At 37.0% G+C, this 21,249-nt stretch overlaps 1 protein-coding gene across 1 annotated transcript in view; it reads left to right on the top strand.

Moving 5' to 3' along the window:
• Positions 1-21,249, top strand: part of CDC5L (cell division cycle 5 like) — a 66,587-nt gene that overhangs the window by 29,792 nt on the left and 15,546 nt on the right. The window contains exons 7-13 of the mRNA XM_007936182.2: positions 286-430; positions 1,626-1,814; positions 11,181-11,329; positions 13,334-13,496; positions 16,084-16,248; positions 17,661-17,741; positions 18,453-18,695. Coding sequence (XP_007934373.1) covers positions 286-430; positions 1,626-1,814; positions 11,181-11,329; positions 13,334-13,496; positions 16,084-16,248; positions 17,661-17,741; positions 18,453-18,695 — 1,135 coding nt within the window. The remainder of the gene's footprint in view (positions 1-285; positions 431-1,625; positions 1,815-11,180; positions 11,330-13,333; positions 13,497-16,083; positions 16,249-17,660; positions 17,742-18,452; positions 18,696-21,249) is intronic.

Here is a 21,249-nt window from a genome sequence, read left to right as displayed (position 1 = left end):
ATTTGGATGCCTTTGATTTCCCTTTCTTGCCTTATGGCCCTGGCTAGGACTTCCAGTACAATGTTGAATAGAAGTGGTGATAGCGGGCATCCTTAAGTTTGTGTTCTTGATTATAGTGAATAATGATGTAATGAACAACTTGATATATATAGCTTTTGTTTTTTCTTTTTGGTTATTACAAATGTGGCTATTTGGTCAAAAGAGTATGAATATTTAATATGGCCTTTAACATTATTGCCTATATGTAACTTTCAAAAATTTCTTTTGTACCTTGATCCATGACAGTGAAAAAGAAGGAAGAGATAGAAAAAAAGACAAGCAGCACTTAAAAAGGAAAAAAGAATCTGATTTACCATCAGCTATTCTTCAAACTAGTGGTGTTTCTGAATTTACTAAAAAGAGAAGCAAACTAGTACTTCCTGCCCCTCAGGTAATCAGATAAAAGCAGGTTTTTCATTGTGTGAATTTACATGCTTATATCATTTATGCACCAAATGTTTGAGGACCTATGTGCTGGCCTTATGCTGGGTATTGGGTATGCTTAAGAAATTTAAAGTGTAATGAAAGAGTCACACATAAAAATGTTATTGGTCAGAAGCATGGAAACTTTGAGTAACGTTTTGTTTTGTTCTGAGTAGTACAGGTCTAGAAATGGACAAGTTTAATGAATCAGACAAATAGATTTCAGACCAGAGAGTTCCCCAAATGAGTGCACTTACTACACCAATACAAGATTATTAGGCATAAACATAAAATGACTTTGTCATATGCTGCCATACCTAGTAGTAATATTTATTACATTAAGATATTTGCCTGTAATTTTTTTCTTCTTAATACTTAGGGTATTTATTTTTGATAAAATTACTAAGAAAACACCTGTCCTTTTCCAGCTCATATTTTAATTGGTCATTAATCTCTTTTCCCCTTATAATGATAATTTTTTATGAACACGATTTTATGTTTTTAGTAGATTAATCTGTTGATTGATTTAAAAGACTTTCAGTACAGAAATACACCCATTCCTCACTTATCAACATGGTTAAGTTCCAAAGACCCGGTTGTTTTGTGAAAATAGGCATTATGAGAAAATCATGGGTGACTGATTAGATCACAAAATGGAAGACGACTATATCATTACATAACTGCCAAATTATATCACTATGTAACTGCCAAATTACATTTTTATGTAACTGCCAAACCACAGAGAATCATGGGTCACCAAGTTGACACATAACCTTAATCATCACAGCCAGTGTTACTCTTGTCTCACCCCTTGACATTTGTTAGTGCCAGACTTTGTTATTGATGTGCAAGATAGTTGGATAGTATGTTTTTTACTATTGTTTATTTGAAATGTTGTATAGTGAGGTAATTGATAAGTATGGAGTAGGTATATAAAGCTTTACAGCTTGGTACCATAGCATATGTGGATTTCCGTCCCACATTTTTAAAAACTTTATTACAGAAAATTTTAAAACCTACAAAAAAGTCTAAGGGAGTCGTGAAATGAACACTTCAGTACCCATGGCACAGATTCAGCAGTTCAGCTTTCTGGAATATGGAAGTTTGTGAACCTATATTGGTTCTCTGATTACAGTGTTACTGTGATAAATGTGTCCTTTTAGATTTCAGATGCAGAACTTCAGGAAGTCGTAAAAGTAGGCCAAGCAAGTGAAATTGCACGTCAGACTGCTGAAGAATCTGGCATAACCAACTCTGCTTCTAGTACTCTTCTGTCTGAGTACAATGTTACCAACAATAGCATTGCTCTTAGAACACCACGAACACCTGCATCCCAGGACAGAATTCTACAGGTAAGCTCTCATGAGATAGACTGAGACTTTCACTTTGTTTTATTGCCCTTAAAAATTATTATGAAGGAAAGAGAATAGTAAGTGGTTTAGTTGTGTTTCTTTTAGGATAGACATGTTGAAACAGTCCTGAACTCACAGAGCACTTTTCATTAAAATACAGAATCTAGCAGGATAGCTTTTTTGGTTCTTTATGACTCAGCCTCTCCATTCCCTATTCTTTGATAGATAAAAATATCCTCCCTCCTATTTTTTTCTCAGTATACCATTTTGCAAGTATGAACTATTGTTGTTGTTGTTTATCGTTGAGTCGGACCTGACTCATAGCGACCCCTCCTTGGGTTTCCTAGGTGGTATCACTATGGAAGTAGACTGCCCAACCTTCCTTCTGAGGGGTGGCTTGTGGGTTTGAACTGCCAGCCTTCTAGTTAGCAGTCAAGTGCCTTAGGCACTGTGCTACTAGAGCACTTGAAAATTTTAAGTAAAAATAAAAGCTGTTTTTATTTTTGGAAAAAATTGCTTTATGTAGTACTATAAGTAAGCATTTAATAGAAACCCATTTGTGTTTTTTAAAATAACTTAATATTGAGATGTAATTTACATAACTTAGCAATTCATTCATTAAAATGGTACAGTTCATTGGTTTTCAGTATATTCAGAGAGTTGTACAACTATCATCACAGTCAACTTTAGGATCTTTTCATCACCCCAAAAAGAAACACCCCTTAGCAGTCACTTCTCATTTCTTTATAGTGTGCCCAGTCCTGAGCAACCACTGATCTACTTTCTCATTTGTCATTTCATATACATAAAATCATACATTATGTAGTCTTTTATGACTAGCTTCTTTCATTTAGCATAATGTTTTCAAGGTTCATCCATGTTGTAGCATGTATCAGTATTTCATTGCGTTTTATAGCTGAGTAATAATCCATTATGTGTGTATACCATCATTTATTTATCCATTCATCAGTTGATGGGTGTTTGATTCTTTCCCCCTTTGACTATTGTGAATAATGCTGTTTGATCAAATTTTCATGTGGATGTCTGTTTATATTTCTCTTGGATAATACCTAGGAGTGAAATTGCTAGGTCATTGGTAATTATGTTGAACTTTTTGTGAAATTGTCACACTAGTTTCCAAAACCATTGTATCATTTTGCATTCCCACTGGCAATGTATGAAGGTCCCAATTTTATGACATCTTTGCCAGTGTTTTTTTTTATTATCTGACTTTTGATTGTAGCCACGTTAGTGGTTGTGAAGTACTACTTGTTATTGTTTATGCTTTTTCACCGTGGTAAAATATATATAACACAAAATTTGCCATGTTAGCCATTTTAAGTGAACAATTCACTGGCATTAAATACATTCACAGTGTTATGTAACTACCACCACCATCTATCTCCAAATCATTTTTGTTGCTCAAAACACAAACTTAGTACCCATTAAGTAGTAATGCTCCATTGCCTCCTTGTTCTCATCCCTGGTAACCTCTAATCTACTTTTTCTGTTTGTGTGCATTTTCCTATTACAATATTTCATGTAAGTGGAGTCACAATATTTGTCCCTTTGTGTCTGACTTATTTCACTTAGCATAATGCTTTTAAGGTTCATCCATGCCGAAGTATGTATCAGAATCTCCTTTTTATGGCTGAATTATATTCTCTGTGTGTATATAAGGAGCCCTGGTAGCAAGCACATTGGGTAAGTACTCAGCTGCTAACTGAAAGGTTGACAGTTCCAGCCACCAGCTCTTCCACAGGAAAAAGATGTAGCAGTTTGTTCCTTAAAGATAATAGCCTTGGAAGCCCAAGGGGCAGTTTTGCTTTGTCCTGTGGAGTCACTTTGAGTCAGAATCAACTGGATGGCAGGGGGTTTGGTTTTGGTTTTATTTATTGATGGACACTTGAGTTGTTCTACCTTTTGGCTATTGTGTATTATATTGCTGTGAACACTGATGTACAAGTATCTGTTTGAATCCCTGTTTTCAATTATAGGACTGGAATTGTTGGTCATATGAATTGTATGTTTAACTTTTTGAGAAACTGTCAAACTTTTCTATAGCCTGTTATAGTGCAGCACTATTCTTACACTCTCTTAGAAGTGAAAGCAAAGAGTTTTATTGAAACATAGGGAGATTTTGTGTGTTGGGAGACACACTAGCACTCAGGCAGGGTATTGTAGTGTTCCTAATTGCAAGAAAAGAGGGAGGTTGTTAACAGGTGGAGTAAACTAAGAGCTGTGTGCTCATAGGCATGAGGGAGTACTTGATAAAAAGTTACAAGGGAGTTATTAAACTACAGTCCTTCTTAACATTATCATTTCTGTTTCCTGACCTCCTGGGACATGTTGACCAAGGCATTCTTGGATTAAGCTGAGAAGACACTGGGCAAACATCTTGTAACAAACAATTCCTTGCACAACTTAAGTTTTGACCCTTGCTCCTTTTGGGTTATAAACAAACTTTTACAAGAAGCTGAATTGTTTATTCAGAGCAGCGAAAACAGAGTTTTTTAGGCAAAGCTGAAATTTGGTTCAAAATGAAATTTAATATCTGGGGCAGTCACGTTAGTCAGGTTGAGTGCTGTAGTTTTGGATGGGGTTCACTAATATAGACTGCTGTACCATTTTGTTCCCACCAGCAAAGCTTGAGGCTTCTAGTTTCTCTACATCCTCAGCAATGCTTATTTTCTGTTTCTTTAGTGATAGCCATGAAATGGTACTTTGTTGTAGTTTTGATTTGCATTTAATGATTAAGAGTGTTGAGCATGTTTTCATATGTTTATTGACCACTTGTGTATCTTCTTTGGAGAAATGACTAGTCAAAATCTTTGCCAAGTTTTTAATTAGGTTTTTTTGTCTTTTTATTACTGAGTTGTAAGTGTTCTTTCAATATTCTGAATGCAAGTACCTTATTATGTAATTTCTAAATATTTTCTCCCATTCTTTGGGTTGTCTTCACTTTCTTGATGGTATCATTTGCCACATAAAAGCTTATAATGTTGATGAAGTCCAATTTATCAGTTTTTTCTTTAGTTGCTTGTGCATTTGGTATCATATTTCAGAAGACTTTTCTTGCTCAAGGTCCTGAAGATTTACTCCTATGTTTCCTTCTAGGAGTTTTATCATTTTAAATATTGTATCTATAGAGTTGCTTTGATTACATTTAGGTCTGTGATCTATTTTGAATTAATTTTTGTATTTGGAACATTTTTGAAAATCAGTTGACCGTAAATGTATAAGGGCTTATTTTTGGACTCAGTTGTGTTTCATTCATCTATGTCTGTCTGTCTTTATGCCAGTATCACACTGTCTTAGTTACTGTAGCTTTGTAGTATCCTTTTGTTTTTAATATAGTCTTTGAAAACTTACTGTTAAAGAGTATTTAGGTAATAAAAAAAATGTTAAGTGAATAGTAGTTATTTAAAAAAAAAACACAAGATTTAGAGGTTAGGCTATTTTTAGGAAGCTTGGGGCTTATCACATTGGATTCTTCCCTAAAAGTTGTGACTTGGAAGTTATATGTTACGCAAATGTATTTATGAGAATTAAGTTCAACTGTAGTAGAAAACTCTTAACAGTGATCTAAGTAGGATGGAGGTTTATTTCTGTTTTAGATTGAAAATGTTGAGAGCCAGGTCAAACCAGAGCTGATATGGCACCCCTGGTGTTGGGGACTTAGGAGCCTTTATTTTGTTTTCCCAAGCATAACTTCCATTGACACTGTCAGCCTTATTCTAGCCAGCAGAAGAGAGGAAGAAGGGCATATCCTCTCCCTTTTCAAGAACACATCTCTCTCATACATCTTTTCTACTTCCATCTCACTGGTCAGAACTTAGACACACAATTATGCCTATTACTGGAACATGCAGTTTTTATTCTCAACACCCAGATGTCCAGCTAAAAATTGAGGCTGCCATTATTATGGAAGAATAGAATTGATTTTTCAGGTGACAAGTAGCTGTCTTAGTCATCGTAAGATATTAGATAATGTCCACAGCTGGTTGAAGCCCTTGGGTATCTCTAAGCTGAACTGAAAGAAGTTGATGGCTTAGTCTACTTAACTGTGATATCTTTTGAGTTATACCTCTGGCTACTGTTTTGTGTAGTACAGAGGTATGAGGCATTTTGCTGTTGTCTTTTGGCCTTCTCTGATCTGATTAGAATAGTCCTAGGGTGCATCAGTCAAGTTTCAATTAGGGGAGCAGAGCCACTATGAATATTACAGAGTAAGGAATTTATCAAAGAAATATGACTGTACGTGACTGTAGGAAGACCTAACATCTGAAAGATCAGAGAAATGCCATTAATCAGCCCTAGAAGGGAGCTCTGGTGGTGTAGTGCCTAAGGCATTAAACTGCTAACCAGAAGGCTGGAGGTTCGAATCCATCAGCCACTCCTCGGAAGGAAGATTGGGCAATCTGCTTCTGTGGTGATACCACCTTGGAAACCCAAGGAGGGGTTGCTATGAGTTGGATCTGACTTGACGGCAGTGAGTTTGGTTTGGTTTTTTAGTGTGAATGAATGAGTCAGAGCTTGTAGGGAAATCTTGAAACTAGGCATCAATAGGGCCTGGTATAGAAGTCTTTTTGTGGCCACTGTTTTTTGTGAGTTTACAGCTAGAAGTCTGATGATGGGCCTATGCTTGCAATTGGTCTTAACAGCTGGTTGTTAAGGCAGAGAACTGGACATAGGAGCAAGGAAGCGGTGCAGGGACACTGAAACCTGCCAGCACCTCCCGTGTGTTTTTCATTGTCCCTCACAAATGACAGCCTTTAGAGCATAATGGTTGCAGCTTCACCTCTGTCTTCCAAATCTTTCAGTTTCTTTTTGATGAATTCTTAACCCGGAACCATGTAGGGATAGGAATTCTGAGTATTCTCCTAGTGCAACCAAGGGCCATTACATACTGGGTCAAACTCCCAAACCCCTTTGCCAGACCATTTTTTGAGCTCTTTCAGTATAGTGTATTTGTATGATTTGGCATATCACATCTATTCTTCCAGGAGTATATATCCTTTACCATTTGATCCTTTTTTCTCTTTCTTATGTAGAAATTCTAAGCCCATGTATTTAAGTTCTTTCTAGGAAATGCTTTGTATTTGGGTATGGCAAAAAAGAACACACACACTCTTGACATTGTGAAATTCAGGATTCTTTCATGAATAAAGACAGTAATGAAAGGAGCCTTGTTCTGGTTATCTTCATTTCACTCCAAAATTTGTTGGCTTGAAGCATCTTTTTTATTATATTCTTGGTTTCTGTGGGCCAAGAATTTGGACAGTGCAGTTAACATAACATAGTCCACAAAGACAATGTTCTACAGCCTACCTTGGTGAGTAGCCAAATAAGTAGTCTTAAAAGCTTGTGAGTGGCCGTTGAAGGTGCAGCTATTGGTCTCTCAGTCTGGAGTAAAGAATAATGAAGAAAATCAAAGATGTATGGAAATAATTAGTCCAAAGGACTAATGGACCACACAAACCCCAGCCTCCATGACTCTGAGAACAGAATGATTAGATGGTACTGTCGACTATGTTGAAAAGGGATCACAGTAGGAGGTTCTGGATAGTGTGGAAGAAAAATGTGGAACAGAACTCAAAATAATAAAAGACCAGGCTTACTGGTCTGATAAGAGACTGGTAGAACCCCCGAAACTATGGCCTTTGGTCATCTTTAACCCTTTAAGCCACCCCTATGGCTCAGCTTTCAGCCAAGTAATAAACAAGGCTGTAAGGTGAACAATAGCACCAGGGAAGTATGCACTGCCTAGAACAATCAGCCATATAAATTGAAAGGGCAGCACTTGCCTAGGGATAAAGCACAAAAGGCAGGAAGGATAGGAAAGAAGAATGAATGGTGAACACAGGGAAGAAATGGAAGAGTGCTCTTACATTGAAGAAATTGCAATCAGTATCACAAATCAAAATGTGTATAAATTATTACTATTTTTTAAAATTTTTATTGTGATTTGGGTGTACATTTGCAAAGCAGATTCATTTTACTTTCAACAGTTGGTAACACGTTTAGTTTCACAGCCTCAATTACAATCCCAATAATAAAAAGCTCTCCTCCCATCTACTCCCTGTGACTACACCTTCCCTCTGTCCTCCTTACCTATGCATTACTGTCTGTCCAGCTTTCCCTCTGTGGAAATGCTGCCCTTCTGATATCTCATGGTTGATTGATTTAAGGGTTGCATCTCCTTAGGGTGGTGGTGGTGGTGGTTGTTATGTGCCGTGGAGTCAGACCTGACTCATAGCAAGCCCTCCTTGGGTTTCGGAGGCGGTATCACTATGGAAGTAGATTGCCCAACCTTCCTTCCGAGGAGTGGCTGGTGGGTTTGAACCACTAGCCTTCTGGTTAGCAGTCAAGTGCCTTAGGCACTACGTTACCAGAGGGTGCATCTCCCTGGGGTAGGTGTTCTGCTTGTGGGCCTATCTGCTGTTTGGCTGAAAGCTAATCCATGGAAGTAGTTCCAGGTCCAAAGGATAACCTGGTGCTGTAATCACAGAAGTTCCACCAGTCTCTATCCGACCAGTAATTCTGGTCATTTTTGTGTTTTTGAATTTTGTTCCACATTTTCCTCCCATTCTATCCAGGATTTCCAAATTTGATCCCTTTCCGAGTGGTTGGCATTGGTAGCCAGGCACCGTCTAGTTCCTCTGGTCTTAGGGTCATGAGCACTAAGGTTTCTGTGGTCCATCATACCCTTGGACTAATTGTTTCCATATGACTCCGATTTTCTTCACTCTTCTTTGCTCCAGACAAGGGGAAACCAAGTTGTGTTGTAGATGGTTGCTTGAAAGCTTTTAAGACCCCACTCATTACCCACCAAAGTAGGATGGAAAACAAGATTTTTACAGACTTTGTTTTGCCAACTGAGCTTGATGTCCTCCAAGACAATGGTCCTGGGCCCGTAAACCTGGTGACTTACTCCCTCAGGGTGCTTGATTGTCATTGAGAAGCTACTCCAACCTTGTCCCCTGTTACTTCTATAATATATATGAATATTTTTGAAGCTAAAATACAAAATTTGTGTGAATTATTGAATGGAAAAAAAATTTGATCTATAAACTTTCACCCAAATTATAGTAAGAAGTTAAAAAAAAATTGTACAGGGCAAACAAAAAATGATTGTCTCTGCTCCATGGTGTCTGGGTCCTCAGCTAGGAGACGCTTCTCACATAACCTTTGAAGTCTGTCTACATCACTTCTGCATTCTCTTGGTTACAAACGAGTCACAAGCCCACTTGTCCATGTTCCCAAAAGGAGGGAATATGGACTCCATCTTTCCATGGAAGGAGTATCAAGGTTAGGTTGTAAGAAGAGCTTGTGGGATGAGAGATCCTATTGCATCCATTCATTGGAAAATACAGTCTGCCCAGCCTTGAGTTGGGGATTGAGAGAGAGGTGCAGTGATAGTAATGAGTGCAGGTTGTAGTGGAGGGACTAAAGAGAGTGTAATTGCTCCTGCTTAAAGAAGTCAAGCAAGACTTCAGAAAAGGAACTGCCCTCTTGATTTGTTTTCCTATGAAGTGGATGGGCTAGTTGAAACATCCCAGTGGAAGAAACTGAGGCTCAGAGATGTTAATGAAGAGTGGATAAAGAATTAGTGATGAAGCTAGACTAAAATCCAGGTGTTCTGATGTTTAGCCTAAGCTCACATTGGGAAATTTGAATTCTTAGTTCCTTATGGTTATAAAGAGGTTTGGTACAGGTAATAGATGCTTTTGGATAATGGTAATTTTCATATGTAAGGCTACAAAGGCTTGACATGTTGTTGTTGTTGTTGTTAAGTGCTGTCGAGTTGTTTTCGACTCATAGCGACCCAATGCACAGCAGAACGAAACACTGCCCAATCCCACGCCAGCCCCACTGCCCATCATCGCAGCCACCATGTCAATCCATCTCGTTGAAGGCCTCCCCTTCTTACGTCGACCCTCCACCCTACCAAGCATGACATCCTTCTCCAGGGAATGGTCCCTTCTTACAGCATGACCAAAATAGGTGAGACAAAGTCTGGCCATTCTTGCTTCCAAGGAGCATTCTGGCTGCACTTCCTCCAGGACAGATCTGTTAGTTCTTTTAGCAGTCCATGGTACTTTCAGCATTCTTCGCCAGCACCACAACTCAAAAGCATCAACTCTTCTTTGGTCTTCTGTATTCATTGTCCAGCTCTCACATGCATACGAGGCGATTGGAAATATCATGGCTTGTGTCAGGCGCACCTTAGTCCTCAAGGAGATATCCTTGCTCCTCAGCACTTGATACAGTTCCTTCGCAGTTGACTTTCCCAGTGCTACACTTCGTCTAATGTCCTGACTACTGCTTCCGTTGGTATTGATTGTAGAACCAAGCAACGTGAATTCTTTGACAACCTCAATCTTCTCTCCATGTATTGTGATGCTGCTCATTGGGCCAGTTGTGAGGATTTTTGTTTTCTTTTATATTGAGACGTAGTCCATACTGCAGACTGTGTTCCTCAACCTTTATCAGTAGGTGCCTTAAGTCATCCTCACTTTCAGCAAGCAAAGTTGTATTGTCTGCATATCTCAGGTTGTTAATGATTCTTCCTCCAATCCTGATACCACGTTTTTCTTCATATAGTCCAGCTTCTCGGATTATTTGCTCAGCATATAGATTGAATAAGTGTGAAGAAAGGATACAACCCTGATGCACTCCCTTCTTGATTTTAAACCATGTAGTGTCCCCTTGTTGTGTTCGAACGACAGCCTCCTGGTCAAGGTACAGATTCCTCATGAGTACAATCAAGTGCTCGGGAATTCCCATTCTTCTCAATGTTATCCATAATTTGTCATGATCCACACAATCAAATGCCTTTGCATAGTCAATAAAACACAAGTAAGCATCTTTCTGGTATTCTTTGCCTTGAGCCAAGATCCATCTGACAACAGCTATGATATCCCTTGTTCCACGTCCTCTTCTGAATCCGGCTTGAACCTCTGGAAGTTCTCTGTCAATATACTGCTACAAACGTTTCTGAATTATCTTCAGTAAGATCTTACTTGTGTGCGATATTAATGATATTGTTCTATAATTTCCACATTCTGTGGGATCACCTTTCTTTGGAATGGGCACAAATACAGATCTCTTCCAGTCTGTTGAAATACCTTGACATAGAGCATTTTATTCCAAAACCTCTGATGTGGTTGGTATTTTAGGTTGAAAGAAAGAGTGGAAGTATTGAATTTTTCCATGGCCTGACAGTCATTTTCTTTCTTGGTTTTCATTGAGAATATGTTGAAGAATCTACTTGCTTGAAGATTTTGTATAGTAGGAGGAGAAGAGGCTTTGGCTATCCTTTCTAAACTATTAAATATGCTTCTTTACCTTCTTGTTAATCAGGAAGCCCAGAACCTCATGGCTCTCACCAATGTGGACACCCCATTAAAAGGTGGACTTAATACGCCTTTGCATGAGAGTGATTTCTCAGGTGTGACTCCACAGCGACAGGTCATCCAGACTCCAAACACAGTTCTTTCTACCCCATTCAGGTAATGTATATAAATCAATAGATTTTATATCTTAGAAAACTTGAATCCAAGGATTAGAACATCATCTTTGTTTCAGTAATATTGACAGAGAATGGAATTATATGTTATACTTGCCTCTTTGATTTCTTCTCACTCACAGTGGTAAATAACATAACAATATCCAGGTAATGATTAATTATTACACAATACTGATAATAATGGAACTTCTTTATTTGAAGCTTCTGAGGTTATCCCCTTGTTTCTGAATACTTTGTGATTTAAAAGATCAGATTGACCCTTGATCCTTTTGTGAGTTTTGTAAAAGTTGTAACCCTTTTAATGCATGTATTCCTATTAGTTATCACCAACATTTTGTGAAAGATTTCAAGCATTCAGAAAGGTTGAAATAATGGTAAAATGAACATCCATATACCCACCATCTAGATTCTGTGATTGTTAATATTTTGATTCGCTTTATCATATATCAAATCCATCTTATTATTAAACATTTCAAAACAAGTTGCAGATAGTAGTCACTTTCTTTCATCCCTAAATATTTCAACATGCATAGTATTAACTACCATTCAGTATTTGTTTTTATATAGTTTCTTTTTTAAAGCTACTGCTTTTAAGAACAATCCTTAAGATATATAAATGCTATCAAAGTAGGTTGTATTAAAATAGAATTTGAACGTTCAAGGGTCAAAACTGCTTAGGGTTTGCTTTTAATTTTAGGTGTTAGGATATATTCTCTACTGACAGTCTAGTAGATTTTGTGTCTTCGAAAAAACTGGTCGTTCAGTATAGGAATCATCTTAGACTGTTGCAACTCAGCATGGGAGCAGCATCATGAAGCTTTGGCATCCAAGCCTTATATAACATTTAGTATTTCTTACAAGGCTTGTAAGAGCGCATAATTCCTTATTTCTTATGTATGTCTTGTTTCTCAACTAGATTGTAAGCTCCTTGAGGGCAGGGACCATGGGTTATACGATAGCACCTCACCTATCGGGAACAACTGTCTGGCAGCGCCACCTATCTGGAACACAGCCAGGAAACAGGAAGTAAGCAACAACCCACCACAAAACAAAACAAAAAGGCTTTGAATAATTAAAGTATAAGTTGCAGAATCTATGGACTTTATTCCTAGGAGAATCTCTTAGCTCTCACTCAGAACTTAATCACATTTATACCCGATTCTAAAAGCTTGGTTTTAGTTTTCAAACAAAATATAAAGGGACCAACTACTTAAAAATGTGTACAGCTATGATAATGACATGATAGCTAACAGCTTGATAGCCAGGAAGGAAACAAATAAAATGAAGACTGGGGTCGTTGAGTGTGATGTCAGACTACCTTATACACTGTAATGGTATGTGTGCTTAGCTATCCTAACAGACCAAGATAAGATTGAAATGTTTGTTAGACCTAGTTTAGGGAGGCAAGAAAATGTAAAATGTAATGGCTTTATTTGAAGTCATTAGAAATACTATGTTTAAAGGGTAAAGCTAAGATAGTTGGACTAAATATTTATTTTAACCTATAAGATCTACATTAAAACTAGGTAGAGAAACAGAATTTCTGGAATCTTTATAGCCATACCTTAGAGATATTGTAGGTTTAGTTCCAGACCACCACAATAAAGTGAATATTCAATAAAGCGAATCAGGTGAATCTTTTGCTTTCCCAGTGCATACAAAGGTTATGTTTGTGCTACATTGTAGTCTGTTAAGTGTGTAATAGCATTATGAAAAGTTTGAAATAATTGTGAGAATTACCAGGTTGTGAGAGACACAAAGTGAGCACATGCTGTTGGAGAAATGGTGCCAATAGACTTGATCAACATAGGGTTGCCACAAACCTTCAATTTTTAAAAAATGTATTATTTATGAAGTACAATAGAGTGAAGCATACAGTGAGGTATGCTTTTATTTTTTTTCCTGTGAATTAATTTGTGAAAAATGTTTGAAAGCACAATCTAATTGTAAGTGGCAATTTTATTAATTGGGATTTCTTTCTCTCTAGGACTCCTTCTCATGGACCTGAAGGGCTGACTCCCAGGAGTGGGACAACTCCCAAGCCAGTTACTAACTCTACTCCAGGTAGAACTCCTCTTCGAGACAAGTTAAATATTAATCCTGAGGATGGAATGGCAGACTACAGTGATCCCTCTTATGTGAAGCAGATGGTAAATGTCAATTCTCTTTTCATTTCAGCTGTTGTGCTTTTCAGCTACAGAATTTTTTTTTTTTTTTCTTGTGGTAAAAACATACTCACCAAAAAATCTACCAACATCTATTTGATTTCTTTTTATAATTTCTGTTTCTTTATTAATATTCCCAACTTGTTCACACATCTTTCTGTTTTCCTGTAGTTCTTTTTCCATGGTTTCCTTAAGCTCTTTGAGCATATTTAAGACAGTAAATTAAAGGTCATTGTGTACTAAGTTCAGTGTCAGAGTTTCCTCAGGGATAGTTTCTGTCATTTTCTTTTTTTCCTAAAGGGGCCATACCTTTTAGGTTTTTTGTAGGCTTTGTGATTGTTTTGTTGAAAGTTAGTCATTTTGAATGTTGTAACGTAACTCAGAAAATCAGATTTTCCCCCTTCCGCAGGGATTACTGCTGCTGTTTGTTTAAGAGGCTTCCTTTGTTAATTTGTTTAGGGCCTTTTTCAGACTTTTTTTTGTGAAGACTGTATTCCTTGTTGTGTGTGGTCACTGAAGTCTCTGTTCCATTATTTCCATGGTCAGCCAGTGACCTGACAGAGGTCTCCTTAAATGGTAGAGTGGCTAGCCTGTGTCCTGATCCCTTACCAAACCACCAGGCAGATCAAAACACACTACCCTGATTTTGGAGGGTATGGTTCTTATTACCCTCTGTAGCACCAGCAAACTGAACCTAGAATGTAAGTTGTCATTTCCACGGTTGCCTACCATGAGGATGGGGAGGAGGAGTGGTGGGAGCTGCTTCTCCAAAATTCCCCCAAATTTGCCAGCTTTTTTCTTCATCAAGCACTCCCCTGCAAGAGATCAGCTAGACTACAGGGGTCTGAAATAGTTGATTCTGACATTTCTTGCCAGCTCAGTAGTTGTCATGGAACTGATTCCTGGAGCTTCTTAACGTACTGTCTTTCCTGATGTCCCAGTTTGCTTTGAATAGTCTTAAAAAAAATTTTTTTTTATGTGTCTTTGGTGCCAAATTTAAATTTTTCACCTTGTCAGTGCGTATCACATACACTTTAAGAATCTGTGCATCTGTGGACACCAGAAGAGGAAAATGATTTGCAAGATGTAGTGAAAGAGTTATCTTTTGGGTTTATAAACCTGTTTGTTCTTAATGTGTTTGCTGATATTAGGTGCTCATCATGTTCCTTTTATCTCTTTTAAGATTTTAATTTTTATGATTTATTAATGCTTTCTTGAATGATACACTTATTTTCATTTTTTCTATTTCCATTAATTGAATGTTAAGCTTTGAATGCCTCATAATTTAAATTTTGAGCCTTGTTTGCTCTGTACTTGAGGAGGACAGTCTAGAATCTCAGAGTCAAGCTAATTTGACATTTATTGCCAATCGCAGATTTTCTTTGGTGTATTTTACAAGATAATTTAGAAAGCCACTTATGAAAGTTACAGTTCTTGATTCTGTTCAAGTTACTGCTTTTATTACTTTATTATTGGGCTTTATTTTATGATGCCACAGAAGATCATTGTGAATTTTTTTTGTAATGAGTTCCAGTGATATTGGGCAGTCAGTCTTCCATTTACAAGTGTAATTATAATTATATAAATAGGTTTGGTTAGTTAATTTTTTTTTTTTAATGCCTAAATTCGTAGCAACTAATGTCAACTCTGAATGGCTACTTAAGAATTAAGTAAGTTAAGATTAATACAAAGCATGGATATGGACACTGGAGGAGATCTAAAGTTGAGTTAGGATGTACTTTGTCTTAAAGAAGTTTGTACTCTGTGGAGATTGGCAGTGTTAAAGTGCAAAAATGATTGTAATGTAAGAACAAAAGAAGCCTTTAGAGTAAAACCAGCACACTTAGGGTGGTCAAACAAAGGAATAGTCACATTTGTTAGGTGGATATCAGGAAAGCCTTTACTGAGAAGGTATGCTCAGGAGGAGGGTGGGGCTTTCTCAGATGGAGGCCACAACATAAGTAAACATGGTGCATGTTTTGGGCATAACAGTTCATCTGGAGCTCATGCCAGCATACGTGTGATGGAGCCGTGGGAAGTGAGTCTGGAAAGCTGAGCTGGGAATGTATTGGAGAATCCTTTGAGTATTAGACTGTTTCCTTTGGGAACTATAGACTCTGTTTTCTTTGGCCTACATATATTTTAGTATTTTCCATTAAAATACACATGCAAATTCAGGCATCTCTCAGATTAGGTTTTATTAGTCCACGAACAGGTTGACTTTTGAACTCATTCTTTTCATTTACTGTTAAATTTCACTGTCTGAAATACATTCCTTCCAATGAAAATACAGATTCTAAAGGACTTTTTTTTCCCCTGCAGAGGCAATTTATAAGCCTTCTGCTTAGGACATCCTAGAATATCTTCACTGATTATAAGTCAAAACTTTTTATTGGTCTTAATGTAGGGAAGAAAGGGGTTTTGAAATTTAGCAAAAAACTGGTCTCAGCACTGAAGTTTGGCATAATTTTCCTGTGATTAATATTAGATTAATAATTTTTTAGGAACTCTTAAAGAATATTGGTTGAATACTTAATGTTTATGAATTCAGAGGGATCAATTCTTTCTACAGGAAAGAGAATCTCGTGAACATCTCCGTTTAGGGTTGTTGGGTCTTCCCGCACCTAAGAATGACTTTGAAATTGTTCTACCAGAAAATGCCGAGAAGGAGCTAGAAGACCGTGAAATAGATGATACTTACATTGAAGATGCTGCCGACGTGGATGCACGAAAGCAGGTGGGTAATTAGTGCCAGAAAGGAAGTGCTAGTAGGCTCGAAGAAGGAAGAACAGCCATTAAATGTCTCAAGAGCTCTACTTACAAATTTTTTCAGTATTAGAAAAAATTTACTATAAATTACTTAAGTAATTAATAATACAATCTCATATAATAATATAATGTCTTGCGCATTCTTAAAATATATGTGTATAGCAGTTTAAATGCCCTCTGTCAGATTCATTATATTTCTGTGAAATACATGTGAGTAATCTTTTAGACAGTTTTTCATGGTAACCAAAGAAAGATATTATTGGTTAATGTTTAAATACATCTTGTGTTGGTTGAATAAATGGTTTTAGGTCATTGTAAACTAATCAGAGATAGGATTTGGAAAGTTAGAATATGTCAGAATAATATTAGCAGTACTTTGTACTAATATATCTTATAGTTAATTGCGTTCACATTTGTACCTAACAACACACTGGTTATGTAAATAGGATAGACTATTAGCTCAGTTTTAGAAATGAGGAAATGGGCTCAAAAGAATTAAGGTAACTTTTTCAGGTTTCATGACTGGTAAATGGTGAATTTTGGACTAGAACTGAGGTCATTTGACCCCTTTCAGTAAGTTATGCTACAGTACATTTTAAGAAGCTTTACTCTCAAGAGATTGGAATGAGAATGGCATCAGTGGAAAATCATACTAGAAGAAAACTATCTGAATGTACTCTTTGGTGGGGAGCATAGGATGGTACTTTCTGTGTTTTCTCAGCTACTTTGAGTTATATATAACACTTAGAAATGAAATGAAATTTTAATGTGTTATCTCACATCATTCATAATTTAAGAATCTGGAAACAACATACTTGTTGGCTGGCTTTTGGAATTCAGAGCTTCCAGGGTAAAAGGGAAAGTTTGTATTGTGGGAAGAAGAATTAAAGAGTTGTCTCTAAGTTTAAGATTTTAATGTAGATGAGAAAAGAATGATTATCTGATGGATGCAGCCCCTACCATGTACCTTTGGAGAGTGCTGTAGTAGGTATTGGAAATTCTTCATTTCTGTTGATGGGAGCTCTGGTAGCATAGTGGCTAAGGCACTTGACTGCTAACCAGAAGGCTGGCGGTTCAAACCCACCAGCCACTCCTCGGAAGGAAGATGGGGCAATCTACTTCCGTAGTGATACTGCCTTGGAAACCCAAGGAGGGGTCGCTATGAGTCGGGTCCGACTCGATGGCAAACAACAACAACAACAACATTGTAATGATAGAATGGTTAGTTTTTTTTGCCTTAACATTACCTTTCTATGAAGTTACACAGATTTCTGTATCTTTAGCACATATATGATCTTATGGACTAAAGTGTTTTCAGCTTTATTAAGATGAGTCAAATACACTATAGGTATAATAATGGATATAAAAATTATTTGTCAGGCCATACGAGATGCAGAACGTGTAAAGGAAATGAAACGAATGCACAAAGCTGTCCAGAAAGATCTACCAAGACCATCAGAAGTAAGTATTAGGAAGTTTTTCTTAAGTGATTGATGCTTTGTATATCGTTTATAATGATTATGAAATAAAATTTCTTCTACTTTTTGGAATATAGGCACCCTAGTAGCACAGTGGGAACTCTGGTAGCATAGTGTCTAAGGTACTTGACTGCTAACCAGAAGGCTGGTGGTTCAAACCCACCAGCCACTCCTCAAAAGGAAGGTTAGGTAATCTACTTCCGCAGTGATAACCACCTTGGAAACCCAGGGAGGGGTTGCTATGAGTCGGGTCCATCTCCACGGCACATAACAACAGTAGCACAGTGATTTAGTATTCGGCTGCTGACCGAAAGGTTGCCAGTTTGAACTCATCAGCTGCTCCGTGTATCTATCAGTCTGTTTCTGTAAAAAAAATATATAATTTTCTGTAAATTTACAGAAACAGGCCTTAGAAGCCTGTTCTGTTCTATAGGGTCACTATGAGTCAGAATCGACTAGAAGGCATGAATTTAGTTTTTTTGGTTTTGATTTTGGAGTATAATAAAGTTTTGAAAATTTAGTCAGCATTTCTAAATCCAATCTTTGACAATATTTCAGTGGTACAAATAAGAATTTAGAAGAAGAAAATGAAATTGCTTTTGAAAATGCAAAACATTTGATATTTAATTCATGCTAGAGTAAGTATATGTTGCAGTGATAAGTTCAGTAATTATACTTGTTTTAAAAATTTTAGGTAAATGAAACTATTCTGAGGCCTTTAAATGTAGAGCCACCTCTTACAGACTTACAAAAAAGTGAAGAACTAATCAAAAAAGAAATGATCACAATGCTTCATTATGATCTTTTACATCACCCTTATGAGCCATCTGGAAATAAAAAGGGAAAAACTGTAGGATTTGTCACCAATAACCCAGAGCATGTTGCCTATCTGGAACATAATCCTTACGAAAAGTTCTCCAAAGAAGAGTTGAAAAAGGTACGATTGAACAGAAATACATTTTTGTCTTGAGATTTAAGTATTTCTTAAATGCTGTGTATCATGGACGAACATTAACTCATTTCCCCTCATTGATATTCATAAACATCTGAATCATATGGTTAAGAGATAAATGCTCATATTAAGTGTTATGAGAAGGACAGGCTTTAAGCCCCTCCACTCCTGGATGTTCAGTGATAGACCTTTATCAGATAAAAGTGGTTTTGTTTCATGGTTGTATACCTGTTGACAGTGCCATAATAACCATTTTCTGTATCCCTTCAGCTCTGCTGTCTCTGAATACTGTTGAATGCCTTTACTACTTAAATTTCATTTATTTGAACTAACATGAAAGGGCAAGTCTATATTAAAAATGTTTTTAGGTTAAACTTTTCACCTTTTCGAAGAAAGGGCATACTTTTCTTTTTTTTTCTTTTAAACTTTTTATTGTGCTTTGGGTGAAATTTTACAAAGCAGATTTGTTTTACATTCAACAGTTTATACACATTTTGTTTCATGACACAGATTACAATCCCCACAGTATAACAGCTCTCCTCAAAAGGGCATACTTTTTACTGAATTAATTGCTCTCACACAATTTACTTCTTCCCTTTTGGAAAAGGAAATGTGGATGGAAATAAACTTTTTTTTTTTTTTTTGCTATAAAGTCTTATGTCCTGCCTCTTCCTCCATAAGCATTTTATTCTTCCTGCTTTGACAAAACATATGGCTGTGATTGTGAATAGAAATCTCTACAATGGTATCAACATGCAGTTGGTTTCATAGTTGGAAGCAGTATGGTATTAGGTGCCATTCTGTTAATCTTTTTGAAATCCTTTTTACAGAGAGTGTGTTTGGTCTACCTGAGACTCATAGTTAATCTAAAGGCATAATGCTTGCTGGGATGGAAACCAGGACACACTCTTCCATTCCTAGTACTCTTACTCTTCTTCCCCTGCTCCTCTCTTTTGTCTTTCCATTTTGTTACTGGTAGCCACTGGAGAGCTATCCCAACTAGGGGTATCTTTCAGTTTAGTTTTAATCCTTCAGCCCTAAAGGACAATGATAGGACCATTGATTCGGATTGGGCTGCTGCATACTTGGGAGAAAACAAACAAGAGTCTCTGTCTTCCCTCCTGCCCTTTCCTTTTCTTTTTCTTACTTCCTATTTCTCTAATTCCATAAATAATACATTTATTATAGGATTTGTTAGAAAACAGAGAATGGAAAGAGAATTTAGATATCATCACCCTGCTCCTGATAATAGAACTTCGAGTTACTTTGTTTGAGTAAGTGGGATGAGGAAACTGACATCTGTTGAATGTCAACACTGTGGCAGGCACATTTAAACACTGAATTGGGGTTGAGACCTAGGCTACAAATTTGATACTTACATAATTCCCTCTTTTTAGAGGGGAAATATGAGGGGAAGAAAGAATTTTAGGAAATAAAGTATGTATGGAAACCTGAAATAACATATTGTGTACAGAGGTTCTGTAGGGGATAAATTCTAATAAAGTTTTGAAAATAATTGCAAGTAGTATTTTGGAATTATTTAAAACCATTACAAAGTAGTTTAAATATTTTCTCATACTTTATTTGCCTATTTATATTTCTCTTTATTCCAAAAAGAATTTTGGAAAGTAGCTGTTTACGTAGCAGATTCTTTATGGGTAGTTTAAAGATAACTTAACCCTGTATGCCCTCCTAATGATTATAAGAGCAAAAAGAAATATTTACTATGTACAATTTCAGAATGAAATACTGATTTTCAATATGTTAAAATAGGTTTGTTTCCCTTACTTCCAAAAGGAGTTGGTGGTTAAAGGTATCCAATTTTTATGTGTCTCCTATAGACACAATTTTCCATTATTTTGTTTAGATTTTCTATGTGGTGGTCATTTCTCTTGCTTTTACATATTTTGGTCTGTGCTTATTTTCTGACATTACTAGTGAGATTGAAACCCTTCTGTAGGGTACAAGGAGTTGTTACCAGTTTTTCATGAGACGTGTAGCAAAGGGCCAGCAGAGGTTAAAGTGGTATGCTCATGGCATTGGGTGTGTGTGGTGCTTGGCTAGGATGTTTATGTATATTGTGTCTCTTAGTCCTAATAACAACCTGTCTCGTAGTTATTCTCCCCGTTTTACAGATGAGAAAAGGGCTCAGAGAAGTTAAGCAAGTTTAGGTAGCTACTAAGTAGTAAAGCTTTGGTTGGAACCCAGGCCTAGCCAACTCCACCCTCCTGATTGTGTCATCTTGAACTGTTTCTGTAGTAGTGAACAAAAACTGGTCCTATGGAGCTATGACCTATCATTTTTTGATTTGTTCCCCCACTATCATTCTCTGGCAATGTCAAGGGCATTCCTTCAGAATGAGAAAAAAAAAGGCACATGCATCAAAAAATGCCAGGTTCCCCTTCACAGGAACCTGTGAGGTCGTCCTGGGTGTAAGGTGGAGTTGGTAGAGTGGAAGGAGCATTGCTCTCATTTAGCGTGGGTGGGATCTTGCCTTGTCTGCTTACTGGCAGTGTGATCTTTTTTTTTTTTTTTTTTT

Source organism: Orycteropus afer, unplaced genomic scaffold, assembly GCF_000298275.1.
Source record: "Orycteropus afer afer isolate SDZICR_OR568_19922 unplaced genomic scaffold, OryAfe1.0 scaffold00034, whole genome shotgun sequence".
Classification (NCBI taxonomy): domain Eukaryota; kingdom Metazoa; phylum Chordata; class Mammalia; order Tubulidentata; family Orycteropodidae; genus Orycteropus; species Orycteropus afer.
This window is presented reverse-complemented; position numbering and strand designations above follow the sequence as displayed.